Genomic DNA, 22,618 nt, shown 5'->3' with positions numbered 1-22,618 from the left:
TTACCACATCACCATGGTATTCAGTAGCATGTACAGCATGTCATTGTCCTGCAGCACAGTGAGGAGACTGTGAGTCACCAGCTGTACAGGAAAACCTGCCTGAGTGTGTGTGTGTGTGTGTGTGTATGTATGTATGTATGTCTGTGTGTGTGAGAGAGAGAGAGAGAGAGAGAGAGAGACAGAGACAGAGAGAGAGAGAGCAAGAGGGAGGGAGAGAGAGACAGAGAGAGAGAGAGCGAGTCTGTCCAGAGTCATGAAGAAGGAATGAAATGTTTAAAAGGAGAGGGGTATTAAGAGAGAGAGAGAGAGAGAGAGAGAGAGAGGGGGGGGGGGGGGAGAGGGAGAGAGAGAGAGGGGGAGAGGGAGAGAGAGAGAGAGAGAGAGAGAGAGAGAGAGAGAGAGAGAGAGGGAGGGAGGGCGGGAGACCTTAACAGAGACTGGGACTCTGCTGGTCTGGACCTGAACCTCCTGAAACAGACAGAACTCTGCAGGAGGCTGGAGTCCAGTTCAGCTCCAGTAGCCTAATAGCACTGGAAATCATTCAGTTCCAGTCTGGTTTAATATGCAGTCTGGTTCTAGTTCCAGCAGCGGTAGGCTACTGGTTCCCAGTCCCAGTCTGGTTCTGGTCCCAGTCCCCCCAGTAAGCGGGTCACTTACAGATCTTGGCCACACTGGCCACGAGCAGCCAGATGGCGATGATGTAGGGCGTCTGGACGTAGCTCCACTCCCACTGGACCACCCGGTACCCGCCGCCGTGATGATGATGCTCCTGTCCCTCCTCCTCCTCTCCGGTACCGGCCGGCTCCTCCGCGGACCGGGCCGAGGCCACGCCGGGCGGACCGTACTGCGCCCCGGGCTGCGGGAGGAGGAGCGGGGCGGAGGGAGAGGCGGGGACCGGCGGAGAGGCGCCGAGCCCCGGCCGGAGCGGCGCGCCCGTCCCGGGCGGGTCGGTGGCGGCGGCGGCCGCCGACAGCAGCAGCAGCATCAGACCGAGCGGCAGCATCTTCCCGGTGCTCAGCGGACTGGCATCCCTCTGGCCTTTTATACACGAGCACGGACAGGACACGGAGGACCGGGGGGAGGCCAGGCACCGGTTTACAATATCAACACAGTCTCCGGTAAGTCAGAGAGGGAGGGATGCCGAGCGACATGTGACCCGCCCCGTTCCTCTGTTAAAGAGACGGTGTGCGGCGGGGAGGAGGGGAAACTGGTGGAAATGGAATAAAATGCCAAAATGTATAAAATGCCTGTAAAGGAGTCAGAACTGTAATAAAAACCTGTTAATGTAATAAAATGCTATGAAACATAACAGACTGAAGTCGCACGTGCAGCCTTATACTGTCAGTTAAAATAATAATGCATTCGATTAGCAGGAATTAAATAGGGTGAATTCAGCTGTATTGGGACAGTTTTTGTAATTCTATCTTGTGATCGCGTTCTTGTCATCAATTAAAAAAAATAACCCAACATATGATACATTTCTGAATCCCTCAAGGTGTCTACTTTCTTTATGTAAAGAAATTAAGTGTGTATGATATTTTTACAAAGCATGGCTCACCATTTTGTTGTAGTTGACACAAAACAATTTTTCAGTGACATGTTTAATTTGGGACACAGTTTCATTAGTGTAGGCCCTTGCTTTCAACCCTAATGACATATTTCAAAGAATATTTTAAACTGATTTCTTGTTTTTCTTAATCTTAAATATAATACTTGATATTATGTATTAGCCTATTATGATGTGTTATGATAGCTTAATGGATTATTGCATCAACAGATAGGCTTAGGCCCTACAGGCTAGGCTATTGATTAAGGTGTTAAGTGATTAAGGTGATTAAGTGATTAAGGTGTTAAAGTGATTAAAGAATCCAACATGTTTTCAAAAATATTTAATTTATTTAAAATATCATTTTGTAGAATTAAATCATCTTTTCATCAATTCATCAGTTCATCAACCAACATCAATTCACCAATGTCATCAAATTATTGGGATAGGTTAATTTGACCAAATTATAAAGCCTACTATTACACACAATTTGGGGGATTTGAAGTCCGTTCATAAATCATTAAAAAGTCTTACTCTATCTACTTAAAAGTTGGCTGTAGGCTACATCTCTGTGGTTCTGTGTTGACAGAGATGTGAGGTCCCTCTTTTTTATCAGGTTATATGAATACACTAGTGCTACACTTCAACAACTGGTAACAAACCATGTTTTGTAATTTGGGACACCAAGAAAATGTCCTAATTTAAAAAAATGTAAACATAATTTTAAAACAATATATGTTTATTTTGGTACACTATTACATCATACATGTTTGTATATCATTTATATCTACAATATATTAGTCATTCAAATTTTATACCCTTATATTAAAATCAAGCTGAAGCATATGTAATTTCTGTTACCTCTTGCTTTTTGGGGTCAACTTCCTGTTTGATGCTGACCACACCCCCACGTGATGTCACAGGAATTATGTCATGTGACTTTGGTCATGTGCTTCCTCAGCAAGGTCTCAGCACCAATTGCTTTGACTTACACTTTTCAGGGCAGAAGTACAATGCTGTTTTCTTATGCTGTCCCAATTTACCTGATGTCCCAATATACCTGACTTCACCCATTACAATATCAGCTTTAATTACATTGTTGACTCATTTAAAGGGACATTTCATTACATTTTGTCTAGTTGTATCAGTGTAATTTAAATTTGAGTTTAACCAGCTTTTCTTCTTTCCCTCAACCGCAACTTTCAAGTTTTTATTCAAGTCAAATATTATTTTACTGATTCAATACATAACGTCCAGCCATGGAGACAAATCTGTAATTCAGCTTTACATTTGCCCTCTCATACTTTATTACATGTATAGGGGAGACCGGGGCTGGTTGGCACAGTGAGGATTTCTCAGTTCATCACAAACTTTATTTCCACTTCAATAGAAAGCTGGAAGTAAACAAAATGGTTCATAAAAATAACAAAAGGGAAAAATGATTGTGGTTTTCTCTGTTAGAGTTTCAGATGATTATAATTATTCATGAACCATCAAAGAAACTCTGACACAATCTGACCGCAGGACAGCAGCTGATCCATTCCTACATTCTTCAGTGGTTACACACAAAAACAGAGACATTTTTAAACATAACTGTTTTCTGAAACTCCCTCAGATCCTCCAACACTGTCACTTATCACCAGTCTGTGATGTTCAACACATTCAGGAGTTATTTAGTGATGAAGTGTTTCTTTTTTGGTGAACCTACTTTCACTCGACCTGCCTCCTGTGCTTCTACTGCAGTTAGTGATTGCTAGATTTCCCAGAATGCCTTTTGATAACCAACCCCATGAGAAGGGGCATGAACTTGTTGCATTATTGTCTTCTTTAGGGATGTAGAAAAAGATAATGACAATATTTCATGATACAAAAGTCTGACAAGAATTTCTCCTCTGCAGTCACATGACTTGGACTCAAGTCACAGTTTTAACTGCTTGAGACTTGACTTGATGCATGAAGAGAAGACTTGAGACTTGACTTGACTTGGGTTCTGGTGACTTGGGACTTGACTCTGACTTGTACTTTGATGACTTGAAAAGGTTTCTAAAGTCTTGACTTGAGATCTTGTGTTTGTGTAAATGACTTGGATTGAAAGTGATGAGATTTGTTCCAGCAGACGACTGAATTTAAATTCTGTTTTCTGAATTTGTATGGAATGATTGAATTTATTGAAGTTGAAACTGATTATAGAAATCAAACTCATGATGCTCTTACCAAGTTTTTATCCTATTAAAACCATATTGCATTGAAAAGTCCTAGATATTTAGTTTTCTTTAAGATATTAAATTGATACTGGACTCTTGATTTGTTCTGACTTGACTTGCTGTTCTACATTTAGACTTGAGACTTGACATTAATGACGTGGACTTGACTTGGACTTGACTTGGTAATCTACATTTAGACTTGAGACTTGACTTGAGACTTGTGCATCAAGACTTGAGACTGACTTGGGACTGGAGTGAGGTTGACTTGGTCACTCCTCTGGCCGACGCAGCAGGAGTCAAACTGACTTCAGGCTGCGGATGGAGGCAGAAAACAGCAACAAGACAAACTGACAAAACAAAGTCTTTAAGTTTAGTAGAGTCTTGTCTTCAGGCTGCAGCAGGTTCAACACAGAGAGAAACTCCAGTCACTATTTGGTCTGATGTTGAGTTTGAATCTTAAATCTGGTTTCAGTCTGAAAAACGGAGCTGCTTCTCTTTGTTCTATATTTTCTAGGAAGACCTTTTTCCCCCCATTGTGTGAATGTATACAGTATATGTCTACATATGTATTTGTACAATTCAGAGATTTGACCAAGTCAACTTTGCTCAAGTCTCAACTCAAGCCTCAAGTCTAAATGTAGATTACCAAGTCAAGTCCAAGTCACCAGAACCCAGAACAGCCAAGTCAATTCTCAGGTCTTCTTTTCATGCATCAAGTCAAGTCTCAAGCAATTCAAATTGTGATTCGAGTCTCCACCTCTGGTACAATTTGTTTTCCTTGTTTAAGTTTTGCTTTTATGTGAAGCACATCGAGTTTCCCTGTGTAGGAAATGTGCTATAGAAATAAAATTTTACCTGGTTGACAGATTGCAGTTTTTTTTTTTTTTTTAACTCTTCACGTTTATTTGGGGATACGTTGGCCTTGAATTTGACTTGAACTGGCATTAAAAAGGTCTTAAGAAAAGCCTGTAGTCAATCTGCTTATGGTTTGTACTTTTGTTTTGCCTCAGAAATAAAAATATTTGGAATATCAAACGGTGAACTCAGTATCGTGTATCAAACCGAGTCTGAGCATATGTTTACATCCCCGCTCTTCAACAGGCTAAAATGCAGCAAAGTGCCATCAACTAAAAAAAAAAAAAAAAAAATCAGTCATTCTTATTTAAAAACCTTTATTAATAACTGCTGGAACACGCTCAGTCTTCCATTCAAAACGTTTCTATAAAATGATGATTTCCTCTCAGATTAAAAGTGTTTCAGGATCCTTCAGTCTGACAGCGGCACATTCACAAAACTACAACAGAGGGAGTGACAGAACATTAACTTAAACCAACCGACTCCCAGTGCAAAAAGGCAACAACTGTACATGATAATCAGAATTCATATCTCACATCAGAAGCCCGTGCTCAGAAAATTATAGTTTTTAGATTAAATGGTGTTTTTACAGAAAATACAAACAAGAACTTTAAAACGGTCAGCAGAGCCGTTCATCTTTGGTGTGGTGAGACTACCAGTGGCATTTAATATACACACACACACACACACACACACACACACACACACACACACACACACACACACACACACACACTCTCACACACCAGAGTGACAGAACCTGAACAAGTCGCTGTGTTTTGTTTCATGTGAATCTTGTGTGTGATCTGAAACGCTCCCACACTCACTCACACATCAAATTCAAGGAAGTTTCAATGACCTTCGGTGAATTTCGGTGAAATTTACGGACCGACACATCGGCAGGTTTACGCTGCACACGCTGATCCTAACCGTCCATCACACACTGAGGCATGCTGCTGAGTCTGGCTGCAGTACTAAGTACTTTCAAGGCTTTCCATTCACTTTCAAAAACTTTTAAGGACTACACTTTTCTGAAATCCACAAATCTTTCATGGATTTTTGCACATGAGCAATTTTTTTCCTACAGTTTTCAGTGCTTAAAATGTCCAAATCCAAAGAGTCCTGGGTGGAAAAAGAGGGAAATGTTGGAGGTTTGTTCAGCTTGGAGATTCTCCTCAGATCAGGAACCTGCAGCAGGAAACACCGTGAAGTCCTGAAGGAGCAGCCTGACCTCTGACCTCTGACCTCTGACCCCTCTGGACGGGGGAACCCGGTCCTCACACCGTCTCTGTTGGTCTTTCCCGTGACGTTTCAGCAGGACGCTCTGCTCTGTCTGGGCCTGCTGCTCTGGGCTCAGTCTCTCTGAGCTCTTCGTCAATCAATAGATCCATCAATCAGTCAATCAATAAGTCAGTCAATAAGTCAACAAGTCAGTCAGTCTCAGCGTCCATCTCGCTCAGCCTCTAGTTTCCACGCTGCTTCCAGATCGGTCTGTTGTGGCCAGCAGTCTGTAGACAGTGTGTGTGTGTGTGTGTGTGTGTTACTCTGTGTGTGTGTGTGTGTGTCTGTCTGCTGTCTCTGCTCAGACTTTGTCTCCCGTCTTGTTGTTGAGACCCAGAGCCTGAACCACATCCAGACTGAGGCCGCTCTTCAGAGTCCTGCGCACTGCAACACACACACACACACACACACACACACACACACACACAGGAGCGTTAGTACAACAGTAGACAGGGTTTGAGCTTGTATGAAGTTGGCCTCATTTTTTATTTGAAGGAAGAGATTTGAAGATCAGCTAAAACTAAACTACATTTATCTGCAAAACATCATGAAGGACATTATTCTGATCCTGAGACAGAGGGGATTTGAAACTGAATCATATGGAACTTTAAATGTACTTCAGTAACATTTCGGTGGTGGATTCCTCCTAAAAATGGCCGACTCAAAACAATAAACCCTCCTCATGTCTTTAGAACATTTAGAAAAGTTAACTGGTAGAGACTGATGAAGTTTCACTTTTTGAAAATGGAGATACTCAGTTACAAGTACCTCAAAACTACCTGAGTCCACTACCTGAGCTGAGGTACTTAGTTACTTCACAGTATTTCAGGGTTTGTGGATCTGTTCCCTGTGCAGCTCAGCAGGCTGCTGCTGTGGAGCGAAGCGTCGTCCGGCAGACGGTGTGACAGAGTCTGCTGGGGGGATTTAGTGAGGAAGTGAAAACAGAGATATGAAGCCGGAGAGATAGCAGCTGTTTTGGACACATTCTGCTGTTATGGCTGAACACAGAGACTGAACCGGCCTGAACCGGTCTGAACCTGCTGCTGACGCTCCGCCGGCCTTCACCTCCTGCCAGCCGAGGAGCAGAGCCGGACCCAACCTGGACCCAACATGGGCTGAACCCTGAACCCTGGACTGAACCCTGAACTTAACCCTGAACCCTGGACCGAAACCTGGACTGAACCCTGGACCGAAACCTGGACTGAAACCTGGACTGAACCCTGAAACCCAGACTGAACCCTGGACCAAACTGCAGACTGAACCCTGGACCGAAATCTGGACTGAACCCTGAAACCCAGACTGAACCCTGGACCAAACTGCAGACTGAACCCTGGACCGAAACCTAGACTGAACCCTGAAACCCGGACTGAACCCTGGACCAAACTGCAGACTGAACCCTGGACCGAAACCTGGACCCGATCAGGAGCACCAGGAACACCAGAGACCCTCGGCAGCTTGACTTTCTGTTCCTCACCAGTCACTGCTGATGCTTGGAGAAAACGTTTCCAGGTTTGTCCTCGTCACTTTCCCTCCTGCAGCCTGTTAGAGTTTGTATTCTTGCCCTTTAGTTTCTCTAAAATGGCAAAATGACAACGACACGCAAACAGCCAATCACATCAGCCCGTGTACTCACATGACTTCCTGTTGAGGCGGGATCGTTTGCGCGTCTTGGGGCTGGAGGCCCTGTCTGAGGGATTCTGGGTAACGGACTTGACCAGCCGGTCCATGATCTCGTCGGTGGCGTCGTCCTGGGAGCCGGCGCCGTCTTCTTTAGCGATCGACATCTGGGACGGACTCACTCTGCCGAGACCTGCAGACCAGACCAGACCAGAACCAGGTCTACTACTGACACACAACACACTATGAGTTTAATTACATGGAGTGACACTAACCAGCACTGTGGATATGGATGAATCTGTGTGTTAATCTGTCTGTCTGTCTGTCTGTCTGTCTGTCTCTCTGTCTGTCTCTCTGTCTGTCTGTCTGTCTGTCTGCCTGTCTCTCTGTCTGTCTGTCTCTCTGTCTGTCTGTCTGTCTCTCTGTCTGTCTGTCTGTCTGTCTGCCTGTCTCTCTGTCTGTCTGTCTCTCTGTCTGTCTGTCTCTCTGTCTGTCTCTCTGTCTGTCTGTCTCTCTGTCTCTCTGTCTGTCTTTCTTACTGCGGACGGCTCTGGAGCGCCTCAGGCCTCGCTGATCGGCGGCCATGTTGTTGCCGCTGCTTGTGCTGATCAGCAGGTTCTTCATGTTCTCATGCTCCTCCTCCTGACCTGGCTCCGCCTCCGCCGCCATGGAGACGGGGGAGGAGCTGTCCTGAGGAGAGACCGCCCCCGAAAACTTCTCCGTCTGAGAGGAGAGAGAGGAGGAAGAGGAGGAGGAAGAGGAGAATGAAGTTTGTCAGATTAGCTTGTTTAGCTGCAGGATGTCTGCGTTTGTTTATCGTTTCTCTTCCAGGTTTGATTTTCGGACAAAATAGCACATGAATGCAACGCTGTTTAGCAGCTGACTTGTCGGACTTTCCCACCAGAACATGAACACACAATTACTTAACATGCTATGTGCTAAAGTGTTAGCATGCGGGTAAGAAGACCAATTGGACAAAATCCCACAACGTCTGGTGTAGTCCTTGAAGTGCCTTGCTCGATGGCACTCTGAGGATGTTTGTTCAGGCAGGCAGGAGCGTTTTACCTCAGTGATCATCTTGCCGCGGGTCTTGGTTCGCTCCCGGTGAGCGGCTCGTTTGCGTTTGTGGGTCAGGACTCGCTCCCTGGTGGTCCGATACTCCAGAGAAAACTCACTGATGATCCGACAGAAACTGGTGACCTTGATGTCCCGCACCGAGGAGGACGGCTGACCCAGGAACAGCAGGAAGGAGTGGAACCTGCGAGGAGAGGGAGGCGTGTATTGTGTATGAATAAATATCCTGTCTGCCTGTGTGTGCATGAATATCCTGTACAGTGGGTGTTCAAGTGATGCAATGCGCCCTTTTGACGGCCATGTTGGAGGTCCTCAGCTCTGTGAACAGCTGACTGTGTCTCTGTCCGTCTCAACAGAATTGAACAGACGGTTAATTTCTGTCTGTTTCTGACTGAACTGATCATTTCATCACTGATCCATCTGATTGATTTAGTGTTTAGATGATGTCAGCTTGTTAGCTAGCTAACCATAGTATCTGGTCAGCTAACCATCACTGTCTTGTTGTTAACACATCTGATTAGCACACTAGCTAACGTATCTAGTAGCAGCTAGCGTTAGCATGTTCACATTAACATCAGTGTGTTTGCCGGCTAGTTCAGGTTAACTGAGCTGACTCTTCTCAAGCTACAACTCAGAGTGTTTTGGAGTAGAGACTAGGGCTAAAGACAAGACAGTTTACTGTGTCACAGTAACCAAATCCACCTTATCACACTATTCACTTTTACTGAGAACGTTACTGAATGGATCTACAGCCACACCACAACAAGCTGACTCAGCTGCTCTCTGCTTCTAGCTGCTTGGTACAGATTTACACTTTATTAACTAACACACAGTTCTACATGTTCCTCCATCATGGAGACTCAGCTGCTGGGAGCAGATTTGTGACACAACTGTTAAGCCTCTACATTTGTGTGTATGTATGTAAATCTGTCTGTCTGTGTGTGTGTGTGTGTGCTGACCTGTTGATGACCCTCCTGTGGACGACCTTCAGGATGATGATTCGCTGTGTGCAGTCCTTCAGGAACTCTGTCATCTTGTTCCTCAGCAGAGCTTTGGTTTCGTGTTTGGCGACCACCTTCAGGTTGTCCCATGATGCTTTGCAGCGTCTCTCCAGCTGGACCAGGTTCTCCGACAGCAGCTCAAAGTCCACCTGGAGGAAGACCTCACCTGGTTACCTGCTTTCTACCTGGTCAGACTTCACCTTGTTATCTGCTTTTCTAACTCAGTTCAATCACTTCAAACAGCTTAGAGTGGGAAAGGGCAGAATAGAAGAGAATGGAATAGGTACTCTATTCCATACAATAGAATATGGTGTGTCATGGGATTTTAGCATAATAGAATAGAATACAAAGAATAGAGTGGTACTTTGGCGGAGCGGCTGATGGCGGGGATCTCAGAGTAGATGTCAGAGGATTCTGGGTAATTCTCCACCACCAGGCTGCAGGTGTGATGCAGCAGAGACTGACGGTGAACTGTATCCTTCACCTCCACCACCTTCTCCAGGTAACCCAGCTCAAAGCCCTTCGCCTGCACACACACACACACACACACACACACACACACACACACACACACACAGACGACATGTTTATTGCCGCAGCAGCAGGTCAAATCAGATTAAAGCTGCAGACAAGCAGCATGGAAACAGAAGCTGGAGCTCGATCTCTGCCTGCATCTAATCTCTGTTTGAAGGCACAATAAAGCTGAACTGAACTTCACCCACTAAACTAGTTCAGCTGGCCGGCTGCAGGACAAACACAACACAGTGTTTAACACAATACAGCTGTTGTCACTGACAGATCTTTCTATTTCTGACAACTAAAACACTATAAAAAAAAGAGATTTGATCGAGGGTCACAAAATACTAACAGCCCAGAAATTAGCATTAGCCTTGGTTAGCCAGTTGGCATTTTGTGACCCTCGATCAAGTCACTTTTTTTATAGTGTTGCAGTCGTCTGACAACAGAAACAGAAAGATTGACAACACCTGTATTGTATCTCAGACGCTGCTGATTGGATTTTCACAAAACTTAAGGGAATGATGAGTCTCATTGCTCCATTATGGCATTTTCAAAATAGCACTAATTGCCCTAGGGGGGGCGCTACAACGTTTGTTTCCTTGTCTGTACATCACACACAATATCTTGGACATCAATGGCTCCTCCTCTTCCTCTTTCCCTGATGCAGACAATGCAGAAACATGAGGGAACAGATTTAGCTTTTTTTACTTTTACTTTTACGTTTCATCCCAAGAAAAATGATGGTTCTGAGTTACATTTAACAGCCAGGGAGAGATGGATCAACACATTTCATAGTATTCTACTCATGGACTTTTCAGTGGCCAGGATCCATGGAGCCTCTGCAAGAACCTTACAGTCGTGGGCTGTAGCCGTTAAAACGCAAAAGATGAAAAAGACAAAACAAATGTAATGTTGTTCTCACGTTGGAGCTGTTGAGGAAGTTTCCGATGGCGAGCAGCGTCGCCAGGATTCTCTTGAACGTCTGGTTCTTGGCGAGCTGCTCCATCCCCAGCTTCAGGTCGAACAGAGGCTCCGCGATCTCCTGGAGGGAGAGAGAGAGAGACAGAGAGAAACAACAGAGGATGAACAGGGCGGCAAATGATGATGTAATGAAATACTGTGATGTGATTGGCTGTGGCTACATCTTTTTCCTCTCTTGTTCCTTTGGTATAAAGCACAGAGACAGAGCGGCCGGAGCTGTGGCAGTTTGCTGACGTCATCGTACAGGTTTCAGGCTATTGAAGTTCAAAATTTTGATTTATTAGTATTGTGTACCTTCTCCAGAGCTTCGTACTTAGCACTAGTACCTCTGTAAGTGTTAGTACACAGTATTTAGTAGTATTGTGTACCTTCTCCAGGGCCTCGTAGTTGAGTTTGAAGGCCCAGAGCTGCAGCCGGGCGGTCAGGCCGCTGATGGAGGCCAGGCTGAGCAGGAACTGCTCCGCTGTTCCCAGAGGAACGTCAGGATTGGCCAGCTGGGCCTCCTGGATCTTCTGCTTCTCCTCCTCTGTGGGAGTCATGGTCAGGATCTTCTACACAGCAGGAGCACACAGGGGGTGGGGGGTCAGCTTAGTCTGGTTCAGTCTTAGTCTGCTTTAGTCTATCTAGTCTGGTTTAGTGTATCTTAGTTTTGTTTAGTCTAGTCTGGCCTAGTCTATCTTGTCTAGTCTGGTTTGGTCTATATAGTCTTGACTGGTTTAGTCTAGTCTATCTAGTCTGGTTTAGTCTAGTCTATCTAGTCTGGTTTAGTCTATCTAGTATAGTCTGGTTTAGTCAAGTCCGGTTTAGTCTATCTTGTCTAGTATAGTCTATCCAGTTTAATCATGTCTAGTTTGGTTTAGTCTAGTCTGGTTTAGTTTGTCTTAGTCTAGTTTGTCTTAATGTAATTTAATTGAGGTTAGCCTAGTTTATCTTAGATTAGTTCAGTTTAGCTAAATTTAGTTTAGACTCAGTTATAAAGTGACTGCTGTACCAGAACAGATGTACTCACTAGGACAATACTAATCTCTAATGACTGGGAAAAGTACTAATCTCTAATGACTATAGCACAGGACTAATCCCCAATCACTAGGACGGGAATAATCTCTAATCTCTAGGACAGTACTGATCTCTAATCAGTAGGACAGTGCTGATCTCTAATCAGTAGGACAGTACTGATCTCTAATCTCTAGGACAGTGCTGATCTCTAATCAGTAGGACAGTGCTGATCTCTAATCAGTAGGACAGTACTAATCTCTAATCAGTAGGACAGTACTGATCTCTAATCAGTAGAACAGTACTGATCTCTAATCAGTAGCACAGTACTGATCTCTAATCAGTAGGACAGTACTGATCTCTAATCAGTAGAACAGTACTAATCTCTAATCAGTAGCACAGTACTGATCTCTAATCAGTAGGACAGTACTGATCTCTAATCAGTAGGATAATCAGTAGGACAGTACTGATCTCTAATCAGTAGAACAGTACTGATCTCTAATCAGTAGGACAGTACTGATCTCTAATCAGTAGGACAGTACTGATCTCTAATCTCTAGGACAGCACTAATCTCTAATCATATGACAGTGTTACAGTAATATTACTCCCAGCCCCACAGCGCCTCCTGCAGGCAGAAAGAGCTTCTTACCTCTATTCCCTCCTTGCTGATGGCGAACTCGTCGAAGTTGAGGATGGCGGTCTTGATGACGTGGACGGCCGGCAGGACGGTCATGCCGATGTTGATGGCGTTACTCCTCTTTGGGTCCAGAACCAGGATCTCAGATTTCTTCACCTCTGCTCCCTTCTAAACATATTCATTCCACAGAAGCATGATTATTATTATTATGAATACCTAATTTAAAGACAGTACACAGTAACAGCAACATTCAGAAAGGAAAGGTGATCTAGTCTGACTGTACAGAGCTTCTGAAACAGTCTAAGGGTGTGATCCCATCTACAGCTGGTTTTCTTTGGTCTGAACCAGAGTGGAAAAGTTGACTTTGTTGAATTTTTGTATTTGGTTCGTTTAGGTTCAAACTGACCAATTACAAGAGAACCAGGGCTTGTAAACAAAAGTCACATGACTCACAAGTAGCTTGTTTATTGGACATGAATGTGGAGTGTGGTTTTAGGAACCTGTCATCTCGCCAGGTTAGAGATTTTGCCGATGGGGTCAAAACAATCTGACTGTAACTCCCTGAAACTTTATCTAACATGATGGACTTGTCTGTCTCTTCTTCTCTGGTGTTCATACCAGTTCAGAACACACGAAGAAACAGCTGAATATGAGCATCAGTCCAGACTTCATTTTGTTCTGCTAGGCTTGCCAAGCATGAGGAACCGCATCCGTCTCCTTCAACCCATAATCCTTTGCGTTTTGGTTTCCTGTAGTTGGTTGGATTAATAAACCGCACCACAGGACTGAGACTCTCTGTGCTGTTATTTGGTGCCATCAGAATTCAAAGGTCATTGTTCTCACCTGGGCAAACCAACCAACTAAAGGAGGAAACACTGCAGAGTTCAGAGAAACCGATCAGAACATGCTGGGTGTGAACGCAGCCTGAGGTCACATGTCCACCTTTCAGCACTGACTCATTTTTCTCCTTATTCCCAATGGAAAGAAGGCACTGTTGCATATTCTTTCTTTCTGTGTTTGTATCTATCCATCTACACTTGGCTTTAGAAGTTTAAAAAATGTAATCTTTTGGCTAAACAGCGCTACGCTTCAAAGGTTTTGAATGGTTTCCTACCAACGACAGGAGTCAGACCCAGCACTGCTAGCTAAACAGAGCCTGGTTACCTTGGTGACGGCCAGCTCCTTGGCCTTGGACTCGAACAGGTGCTCGAGGCGGGCGGTGTCCACCGCCACCTTGTCCAGCGACGCCCACACCGTCCCCCGGCCAAAGCGACACCTGCGGGGGCTGTCCGACTGCTTCAGCTCCTTCCAGAACAACTTCACCGTCTTCTTCTTCGAGGACGCCGCCGCCGTAGGAGGTGGAGGAGGAGCGCCGGGGGGAGGAGGAGGAGGAGGAGGAGGCGGGGGCGGAGCTATTCCTCCCGGAGCACCCGGGAGAGGGGGAGGAGGAGGGGGAGGGGGCGGAGCTGCAGCCAGGCCCGGTACGGGCGGAGGAGGAGGCGGCAGGCCGGAGAAGGAGGAGGAGGAGGAGTCGAAGGTGTCCATGTCCAGGACGTCGACGTCCTCGTCGTCCTGCAGGTCGGAGAAGTCCAGGTCTTTGATGCGCAGGGCGGCGGCGCTGGGCTGCAGCTGCTCCCAGGTGTCGGCGGGACCCCCGGGGCCCAACGGGGTCATCTGGGTCGTCTCCAGGCGGCGGGCGTGGCTCTCTGCGTCGATGCTGTACTGCGGCCGGATGTGGCGATTCTGCTGTTCCATTCACATTACATTACAGGCATCATTTTAAACTTCCAGTGAACAGCAGAATAAGCTTCACCTCCTACATCACCAACATTATAAGCAACCAACAGTAAGGTCAAGGGTCAGAGGTCTAAGGAGAAACATAGAAGGGGAATTTTGACAAAGGAAAATTCCAGCATGTGAAAATTCTAGCATGATTTGAGTTTTTGCTCTTTTTGTTACATTTTCCGTCCCTTTAATTTATTATTATTAAAGATATTTTTAAATCAGTTTTGCCAAATCCCTCAGGCTTATTCACTCCCATTCAATTCCAAACGGCCTCCACTTTCTACTTGTAAACAAGAAGAGGCAACAAATGACTGCCAGGTCACTGCATGTCCGATTTCCACGTTTTCCCCTCCAAAATAAAACTTTCATCCAATAGCTACTGTTCTCTGTGGTTACATTAGGCCCCGCCTCCTGCCAATCACAACCCAGTCAAGACAACAAACAAACAAAAGCAAGGCTCTTCCTCCAGCTATAATCTGTAAAATTTAATTGAAATTAAAGTTTGATTTTACACAATTACAGCTTTAAGTAGCTGCCCTCTATTTTACTGGCAGTAGTTGTTTCCGAATATTTACTTTGAAAAACAACTAAGACGAAGGAAAAATAGGAAATATCTCCTAACGTGATAAAAGCTGGAAAACCATCTACAGTGATGTAAAACAGTGAGGGAATGCAGGAAATGATCAAAAACTCCAATCAGGCTGGAACTGGTTCGAGGCTGACATGAGGTTCTTCTGGGAACGTACAGAGTCAGGTTCTACAGACTCTACAGACAGACTTTACATCATCAGCCAACAACTGACCTGCTGCTCCTCGGCCAGCCTGGCCCGGGCCGCCTGGGCCGACCCCCCCAGCCCCTCCAGCTCCGCCCTGCGGGAGGCGCTGTCCTCGCTGGGGGCGGAGACTTCGCCCGACCGCGCTTTGAGGCTGGACAGACGCTCCGCCAGCCGGCCCACGCCGCCCAGATCTCCACCTGAGAGGGGAAAACAGAGAGACCTCTCACTCCAGCTCTACTTCCACAACCCACAAACGGACCTGACTCTGCTCTCAGTGTGTTGCTGGTAATGTTACAGCAGTGAGACACGCTCTTCTGTTAAGCAGGCAGCACCGGCGCTCAGGCACATTTTTAGGGCAAATATGAGGCAAAATTTGCCGGCAATGGGCAATGAGTATGAGCAACTGGGCAATGGGCAAAGAGGGCAATGTCCAATAGTAACTGATAAATTTGACAGTTGGAGTGAAAGTGGATGAAATAACAAACTGCTGCATCACTGCCTTGCCCTAAACATTTGCCCATCTATCATCACCTTTAGATATTAATGTTAAAGTAGTGAGAAATGGTCTTCTGTTGGACATTAATGCTACAGTAGTAAGCGGTCCAGGACACAGACGGTCTGTGGTCGGCGCTCTCTCACCAGGCTGGAAGTCCCCCTCTTCCTCGGTGGTGTCGGTGGCTGCGGGGCTCAGAGCAGCAGCAGAGGTTTTGGAGTAGAGCATGTCCAGCAGGAACTTCCTGTCGCTGGACAGAGTGCTGCACTGCCGCTGGACAGACGCTGCTGGACACAACACACACTCAGACACTACAGAAACACAGACACTACAGACACTACAGACGCTAGTACAGACACTACAGAAACCCAGACACTACAGACACTACAGAAACCCAGACACTACAGACAGACTGGGTGGTGACTGCTGGTCGGTTCGGTCGGCCTGTTACACCTTTTAAACATGCTGTGTTGTTTTGTGCTTTGTTTTGTTTCCTTGTGTTTTTTTCTGTTGCTGTTACATCATTTTATTTTGTTGATCAGTTAGATCTAGGCTGTTCTCTGTACAGTCCTTTGAGACAGGCTGTGTGATGCAGGGCTAATATCAAGGGTTATACTCTATTATTCTGTTCCATCAGCACACTGAAAATAACAGGTGATTGTAATGAAATGCCAGCCACAGCCATGGAGCTGTGTGCATGGTAAAGCACCGTCCCGGTAGGAAATACATGTGACATCATGGGAATACGCTGAGCAGAAATAAACTGGACCGGTGTAGTCGTGTTATAACCCTCCCCTCCACTAGAGGGCCCACTGGCTCCACTCAACTGAGACTCTGCTGATCCAACAGGCAGTGAGACATGAAGACAGAAACACAGCAGCATCACAACACAAACCTCCTGACACACACACACACACACACACACACACACACACACACACTCAGTGTGGCTGGAGCTAGGACGACAGAGACAGAGAGTAAGGCAAAGGGAAGCAGGGGGTTGTGGGTAATTGTAGTCTCTTACCTGGGTCATTCTGGGAGTCAGAGTGTCCCTCTGTCTCTAGGCTGCTGGGGGGGGGGACGCTTCCTCTGGACGCCTGGCCTGCACACACACACACACACACACAAATTATGGCTCTGCCTCCACTGCTAAATACCCTTAATAGCTCCTCCTCACCCTGTGTGTGTGTGTGTGTGTGTGTTCATCAGAGCAGTACAGACAGTGTCAGGTCAGCTGTCAATCAAGGAAAAGTAGACTAAGCTGACTGAGACTCTCCTACAGTCTGCCAGTGAAACTCTGTGTCACTTCAGACTTTCACATTCTATCTGGATGCATTTTTTTCCATCTATGGTGAAAATGAATGAATGGGATTTTTGGATTGTGTTTTCATGTGTTTGCATTTCCATGTTAGACTGAAAGGGGGCGGGGCCACAATCTCTTATTTGGGCAGAAAAATTATGTCACGCTTGAGAGGACTATTGTTAAACCCCGCCCATCCGGTTCTCCAGACAGACTAAACCAAACGCTCTGATCCAGTGAGCTTGCCTTCAGTCGGGACGCTGCTGTCCTCCGCAGGCTGCGGCTGCGGGGCGATGATGTCATCAGAGGAGGACGGGGTGTCCTGGTGTTTACTTCTTCTCCTCTTCTCCCACTGCGTGGCGGCCAGGCTGCGGAGGAAGGTGTCTCTGCAGAGGAAACAGGAAGCTGGGTGGGACTGAGCCAACATGGCCGACACACAGCAGAAGCAGACAGAGTGCGTTCAGGTGCCGCTGGGAAAATCCAACATCCGGTACTTCCAGGCCGGTGGCTAAAGTGTTGCATTCATGTGCGATTATGTCGGGAAATCAAACTGGTAAACAAACATGGCAGCTGAACATGCTGATGTAACAAACTTTATTCAAACAAATGTCCGTTACGATGATTAGTCTACAAACCTGTAATAAAACTGCATGTGTACAGTTAATATGTATATATATATATATATATATATATATATATATATATATATATATCTTTATGTAGTGTTTTCTTACCGCTGACTGACACTAAACTTGATTTTGTTGAGAAGGTTAAAGGTTTTCATTGCCTCATAACTCCAAAAACTGTCTGACTTCATCATCTGACTTTCAATTGATTGATTGATTGATTGAGTTATCAGTCATTAAAATATACAAGAACAAAGAGCCACATCCTGAAGTTCAGATCAGTAACATTTTCATGGATAAAACCATAAAGATCGAAAGCTAAGTAGGAAATTCATTTCTTGTGATATTCCTGACAGCACATGAATGCATGTCGACCCCTCCTCCCTCACCCCCCCTCCACCACCCTTTATAATCACTTTAATTTTTGTCTCTCCACCAAGACCCACGGGGGTCTGAGAGTCTGCAGGTTTTTATTCCAACCAAACTCTCCAGCAGCTGATCTCACTGGTTGAGCTGTATGAGTGAGCGGCGGTTCTGTTTGGTTGGAGTGAAAACCTGCAGACGGATCAGCTGATTTCACCGGATTCAGACGGTTACAACACTGCAAACCAATCCAAGCTGATTAAAAACCAACAATTAGATCCATGAAGCATTAGAAACCAGATCAGACTCCCATCAGCCACCAGGCTCAGGAGCCAAGCACCGCAACACACACACACACACACACACACACGGCATTCACAACGACGTACATACACACACAAACACACGTCTGCATGAATACACACTCCAAAGCCCCCCCCCCCCAGCTCCGCACCACAGCTTAGATTTATGACTTTAATATTTAGAGCTAGATGGGCTGCTGGACCAGACATACACCCAGCACACACACACACACACCAGTCCTTCTAGTTGCTCTCCCACCATGCTGGGAGTGTTATGGACCAATCAGCACTCTCTTACACTCAGTACAACTTCACAGCTTCCATTCATTTCCATCCACCTACTGGCTGTTAATCATTGTATTGTTTTATTTCTTATAGTTTTATTGTCAGTCAGGCACTTCCTGGTTTGAAAAGCACTTTAGAAATAAAGTTTTATGTTCTTTCTTACTCTCTCCTGCCTGCTGAGCTCCTCGTCTCTAAGGCAGCGGTGCAGCGGGGGGGTTTGGAGGTGGGTGTTGCATTATGGGATGGATCCCGTCCAGGCCACAGAGGCAGCCGGCCGGAGTGTATAATCTGAGGCGGGCGGGTCGCTCCGCGCCTCGCTGCCGGCTGACAGCTGTATTTTGCGGTAGCAGCGCCGGCGGAGGCATCCCATAATCGCATTGTTCAAATTCTATTCTAGTTTATGAGTTTCTATTGTCCAGATCTGGACCGCAGGTACACAATAGAGGCAGGCGGTCCAGGAGAGAGAGAGAGAGAGAGAGAGAGAGAGAAAACAACACAGGACAGAAAATAGGTTTTCAAAAAGGACACACTGTGCTGGGAGAAATGATTCTGCTGAGCGCCAAAACACCAGAAAACAGAAAAACTACAAAAACTACAAAATCGACACACAATATACTTCATATTAAGTGGAAATCCTTGAGTTTTTATTCTGTCTCCATCTTTGTCCCTCAGCCTCACTGTGGTGTTTCTGCTGCTCTTCCCACAGATCACCTGTCAATCAAACAGTGTGGGCGGAGCTTGGATTTTCTGTTGCTGCAGTTTGAGTTTCTCTTTCCTCTGTCTGTTCAGCCATGGTGGCTATCACTGCTCATGCTAACTACCCAGTTCTTCTTCTACTGTTGATTCCAAACAAACCGCAAACGTAAAACGCATCACTTCCTTCCACTGAACACACACACTACCAACAGACACACAACAACACACTCCATACACACACACTCCATACACTGGCTCAACATGGACACACACACACACACACACACACACACACACACACACACACCAAGGCCCCAGACAGAAGCAACAGAGCCCGCTGGTCTGACATCAGCTCCCAGCATGCAGTGGGGCGGGCAGCAGTACTTACTCAAACCTCCTCAGAACCGGCTTGTCCAGATTTACATTACAGTCATCTGGACTGGAGAGAGAACACACACTCTGAGCTGGAGCACACGTACATACACACACACACACACAATGAACTGGACAACACACACTCTGAACTGGACAACACACACTGAACTGGACAACACACACACTGAACTGGACAACACACACTTCTGAACTGGATAACACACACTCTGAACTGGACAACACACACTGAACTGGACAACACACACAATGAACTGGACAACACACACTGAACTGGACAACACACACTGAACTGGACAACACACACAATGAACTGGACAACACACTCTGAACTGGACAACACACACTGAACTGGACAACACACACTGAACTGGACAACACACACTCTGAACTGGACAACACACACTGAACTGGACAACACACACTGAACTGGACAACACACACTTCTGAACTGGACAACACACACTCTGAACTGGACAACACACACTCTGAACTGGACAACACACACTGAACTGGACAACACACACTGAACTGGACAACACACACTGAACTGGACAAACCCCCCCACCACCCACCACACACACATCTTCTGAACTGTACAGCATGCCACCACACACACACACACACACACACACACACACACACACTCTTAACTGGACAAACCCCTCCCCATACACACACACACACTCTGAACTGGACACCCAACAGTTTCTGAACTGGATGACACCACACCCCCCCTCTCTCTACTCCTCCAAGGAGGGAAGAGAGACAGAGAGAGAAAGAGAGAGAGTCTCTCTTTACCTCCCTCTCTCTCTCTGTGTCCTTCCACTACATGACTCAGGCAGCGGGAGGAGGAGGAAGAGGAGGAAGAGGAGGAGGAGGAGGAGAAGGAGAAGGAGACAGTCTACTTACCAGAAGACCAGGTCAGCCTCCCCAGTGCTGGGGGAGGAGGAGAGGAGAGGAGGGAAGGAGAGGAGAGGAGAGGAGAAGAGGAGGTGAAGAGATGAGAGAGGAGAGGAGGAAAGGAGAGGAGAGGAGAAGAGGAGAGGAGAGGAGGAGAAAAGAGGAGAGGAGAAGAGAGGAGAGGAGAGGAGGAGGAAAGGAGAGGAGAGAGGAGAGGAGAGGAGGAAAGGAGAGGAGAGGAGAAGAGAGGAGAGGAGAGGAGGAGGAAAGGAGAGGAGAGAGGAGAGGAGAGGAGGAAAGGAGAGGAGAGGAGAAGAGAGTAGGAGAGGAGGAGAGGAGTGTGTTGGAAGGAGGCAGCAGCAGCAGAGAGAGAGAAAAAGAGAGATTAGGATGAAAGCAAAGACGTAAGAGAGAGAGGGAGTTTTCATTCAATTTTCTTTTTTCAATTAGCATTTTTTTAAATGAAAAAAAAAAGTTTGGAATCTCAATTGCGCGTCTATCTGCAGGGCAACAATTTAACATTTTAGAATACTACACTAAATTTTCCATTTATGATTTTGAATTAGAATATTAAACTGAAGCTTTACACAGACACAAACATGGTTACCATAGTTACTGTAACACAGTTACCATAGCTACATTCGCCAAAGCTACATTAAAGTAGTCATTACCATGACTAGTTTAGCATGGTTACTACTTTAACATAGTTAGCATAGCTACTTTAACATGGTTAATATAGATATTTTAACATGGTTACTATAGATTTAGGTTACCATAAAGAGCTTCAAATGGTCATAAAAGCAACGTTAACATGGTTATTATAGATAATTTAGTCCAGTAGCTGATTTACTTACTTGAAACTGGTTTTGCTCTCTGTCTTGCTGGGCTGCTCCGGGACGAACTGGGACGACTTCTCCTGGTTAGAAAGGTCTGTGGGAGACGGACTGCACACACACACACACACACACACACACACACACACACACACACACACACACACACACACACACACACACACACACAGAGGGAGAGTTTGAGTGAACAGCCAAGAAGGGAGGGAGACAGAGAGAGAGAGAGAGAGAGAGAGAGAGAGAGAGAGAGAGAGAGAGAGAGAGAGAGAGAGAGAGAGAATCTGGTTTCCAAACAACATTGTTTCCTGTCAGTTCATTCCATTGAGACTGGCTTCCAAAACAAGGGGGGTGAACACACTCAGTGTGTGTGTGTGTGTGTGTGTGTGTGTGTCTGTGTGTGTGTTGTGTCGTTCTGGAAGGCGACAGCCTGGCTGCTACCTGTCAGCATCTACAAAAATCACTTAATTATAATAATAATGCTCTGCTCTGTTGCTCCTTGTAGGGAAATCCTCTGTTCTCCTGCCTGCTTCCACAGGGAGGTCAGAGGTCAGGGTGAGAGGTCAGGGGTCAGAGGTCAGGTACAGAGCAGTAACCCTGGAGCTGGTAGGGATTCAGTGTCTTGCTCAGCAGGGCGGGGGTTTGAACCCGTGCTACGCTGCAGCGGTCTACAGCGGTGTGTAAACCATCCAAACACTAGATGGCAGTGTGGAGTTTTGTTAACACAGAAGTAACAACAGAAGAAGTCGTAGTGAAACTCATGTTGTGGATATTGCAGTTCATCTTTATAATCAGGAGATGATCTGTCGTCCAGATGAACATCTGAACCTCCTCAGCTCGTCTCTCTTCATCTGCTCCATGTTGTCTTCACTATCGGCCTCATCAACCCGTACAGGAGGAGACACCAAGCGGCCAATCACAGCTCTTGTGGTCTTGCGTCGCTCTATGCGCGTTACATTTTTGGAGAGGAGCATTAAACTACGGAGACACTGCAAAGAGCTACAGTGGAGCATTTGATGCAGAACTATAAATTGGCCTTAAGGGAATTTATTAAGCACGAAGCTTTAGGAAGTAAAGATTTAATGTGACTGTGTGTGTGTAGTTGTGGTAACGCTGTCATCTACAGGACAATAAGAGTGG

At 45.9% G+C, this 22,618-nt stretch overlaps 2 protein-coding genes across 9 annotated transcripts in view; both read right to left on the bottom strand.

Annotated features, from left to right (window-relative positions):
- slc9a5 (solute carrier family 9 member A5) overlaps positions 1–1,003 on the bottom strand; it is a 36,023-nt gene extending 35,020 nt beyond the window's left edge. The window contains exon 1 of the mRNA XM_071897017.2: positions 658–1,003. Coding sequence (XP_071753118.2) covers positions 658–1,003 — 346 coding nt within the window. The remainder of the gene's footprint in view (positions 1–657) is intronic.
- A 4,185-nt stretch (positions 1,004–5,188) lies between these two features.
- Positions 5,189–22,618, bottom strand: part of fhod1 (formin homology 2 domain containing 1) — a 66,031-nt gene continuing 48,601 nt past the window's right edge. For 2 of the 8 annotated variants that reach the window (XM_078288566.1, XM_078288693.1), the window contains 17 exons: positions 21,485–21,574; positions 20,640–20,666; positions 19,723–19,773; positions 17,309–17,448; positions 16,787–16,864; positions 15,909–16,049; positions 15,297–15,466; positions 13,873–14,454; positions 12,721–12,876; positions 11,447–11,629; positions 11,020–11,139; positions 9,943–10,104; positions 9,537–9,727; positions 8,569–8,761; positions 8,043–8,226; positions 7,520–7,696; positions 5,189–6,270 (listed from right to left, as the gene is read on the bottom strand). In XM_078288566.1, coding sequence (XP_078144692.1) covers positions 6,188–6,270; positions 7,520–7,696; positions 8,043–8,226; positions 8,569–8,761; positions 9,537–9,727; positions 9,943–10,104; positions 11,020–11,139; positions 11,447–11,629; positions 12,721–12,876; positions 13,873–14,454; positions 15,297–15,466; positions 15,909–16,049; positions 16,787–16,864; positions 17,309–17,448; positions 19,723–19,773; positions 20,640–20,666; positions 21,485–21,574 — 2,728 coding nt within the window. In that variant the 3' untranslated portion in view covers positions 5,189–6,187. The remainder of the gene's footprint in view (positions 6,271–7,519; positions 7,697–8,042; positions 8,227–8,568; positions 8,762–9,536; positions 9,728–9,942; positions 10,105–11,019; positions 11,140–11,446; positions 11,630–12,720; positions 12,877–13,872; positions 14,455–15,296; positions 15,467–15,908; positions 16,050–16,786; positions 16,865–17,308; positions 17,449–19,722; positions 19,774–20,639; positions 20,667–21,484; positions 21,575–22,618) is intronic. The other 6 variants (XM_078288675.1, XM_078288740.1, XM_078288610.1 and 3 more) reach the window with 5 other exon arrangements.

This window comes from Centroberyx gerrardi, chromosome 1 (assembly GCF_048128805.1).
Source record: "Centroberyx gerrardi isolate f3 chromosome 1, fCenGer3.hap1.cur.20231027, whole genome shotgun sequence".
Lineage (NCBI taxonomy): Eukaryota > Metazoa > Chordata > Actinopteri > Beryciformes > Berycidae > Centroberyx > Centroberyx gerrardi.
The sequence above is the reverse complement of the archived record's forward strand: the minus strand, read 5'-3'. Positions and strand labels throughout refer to the sequence as shown.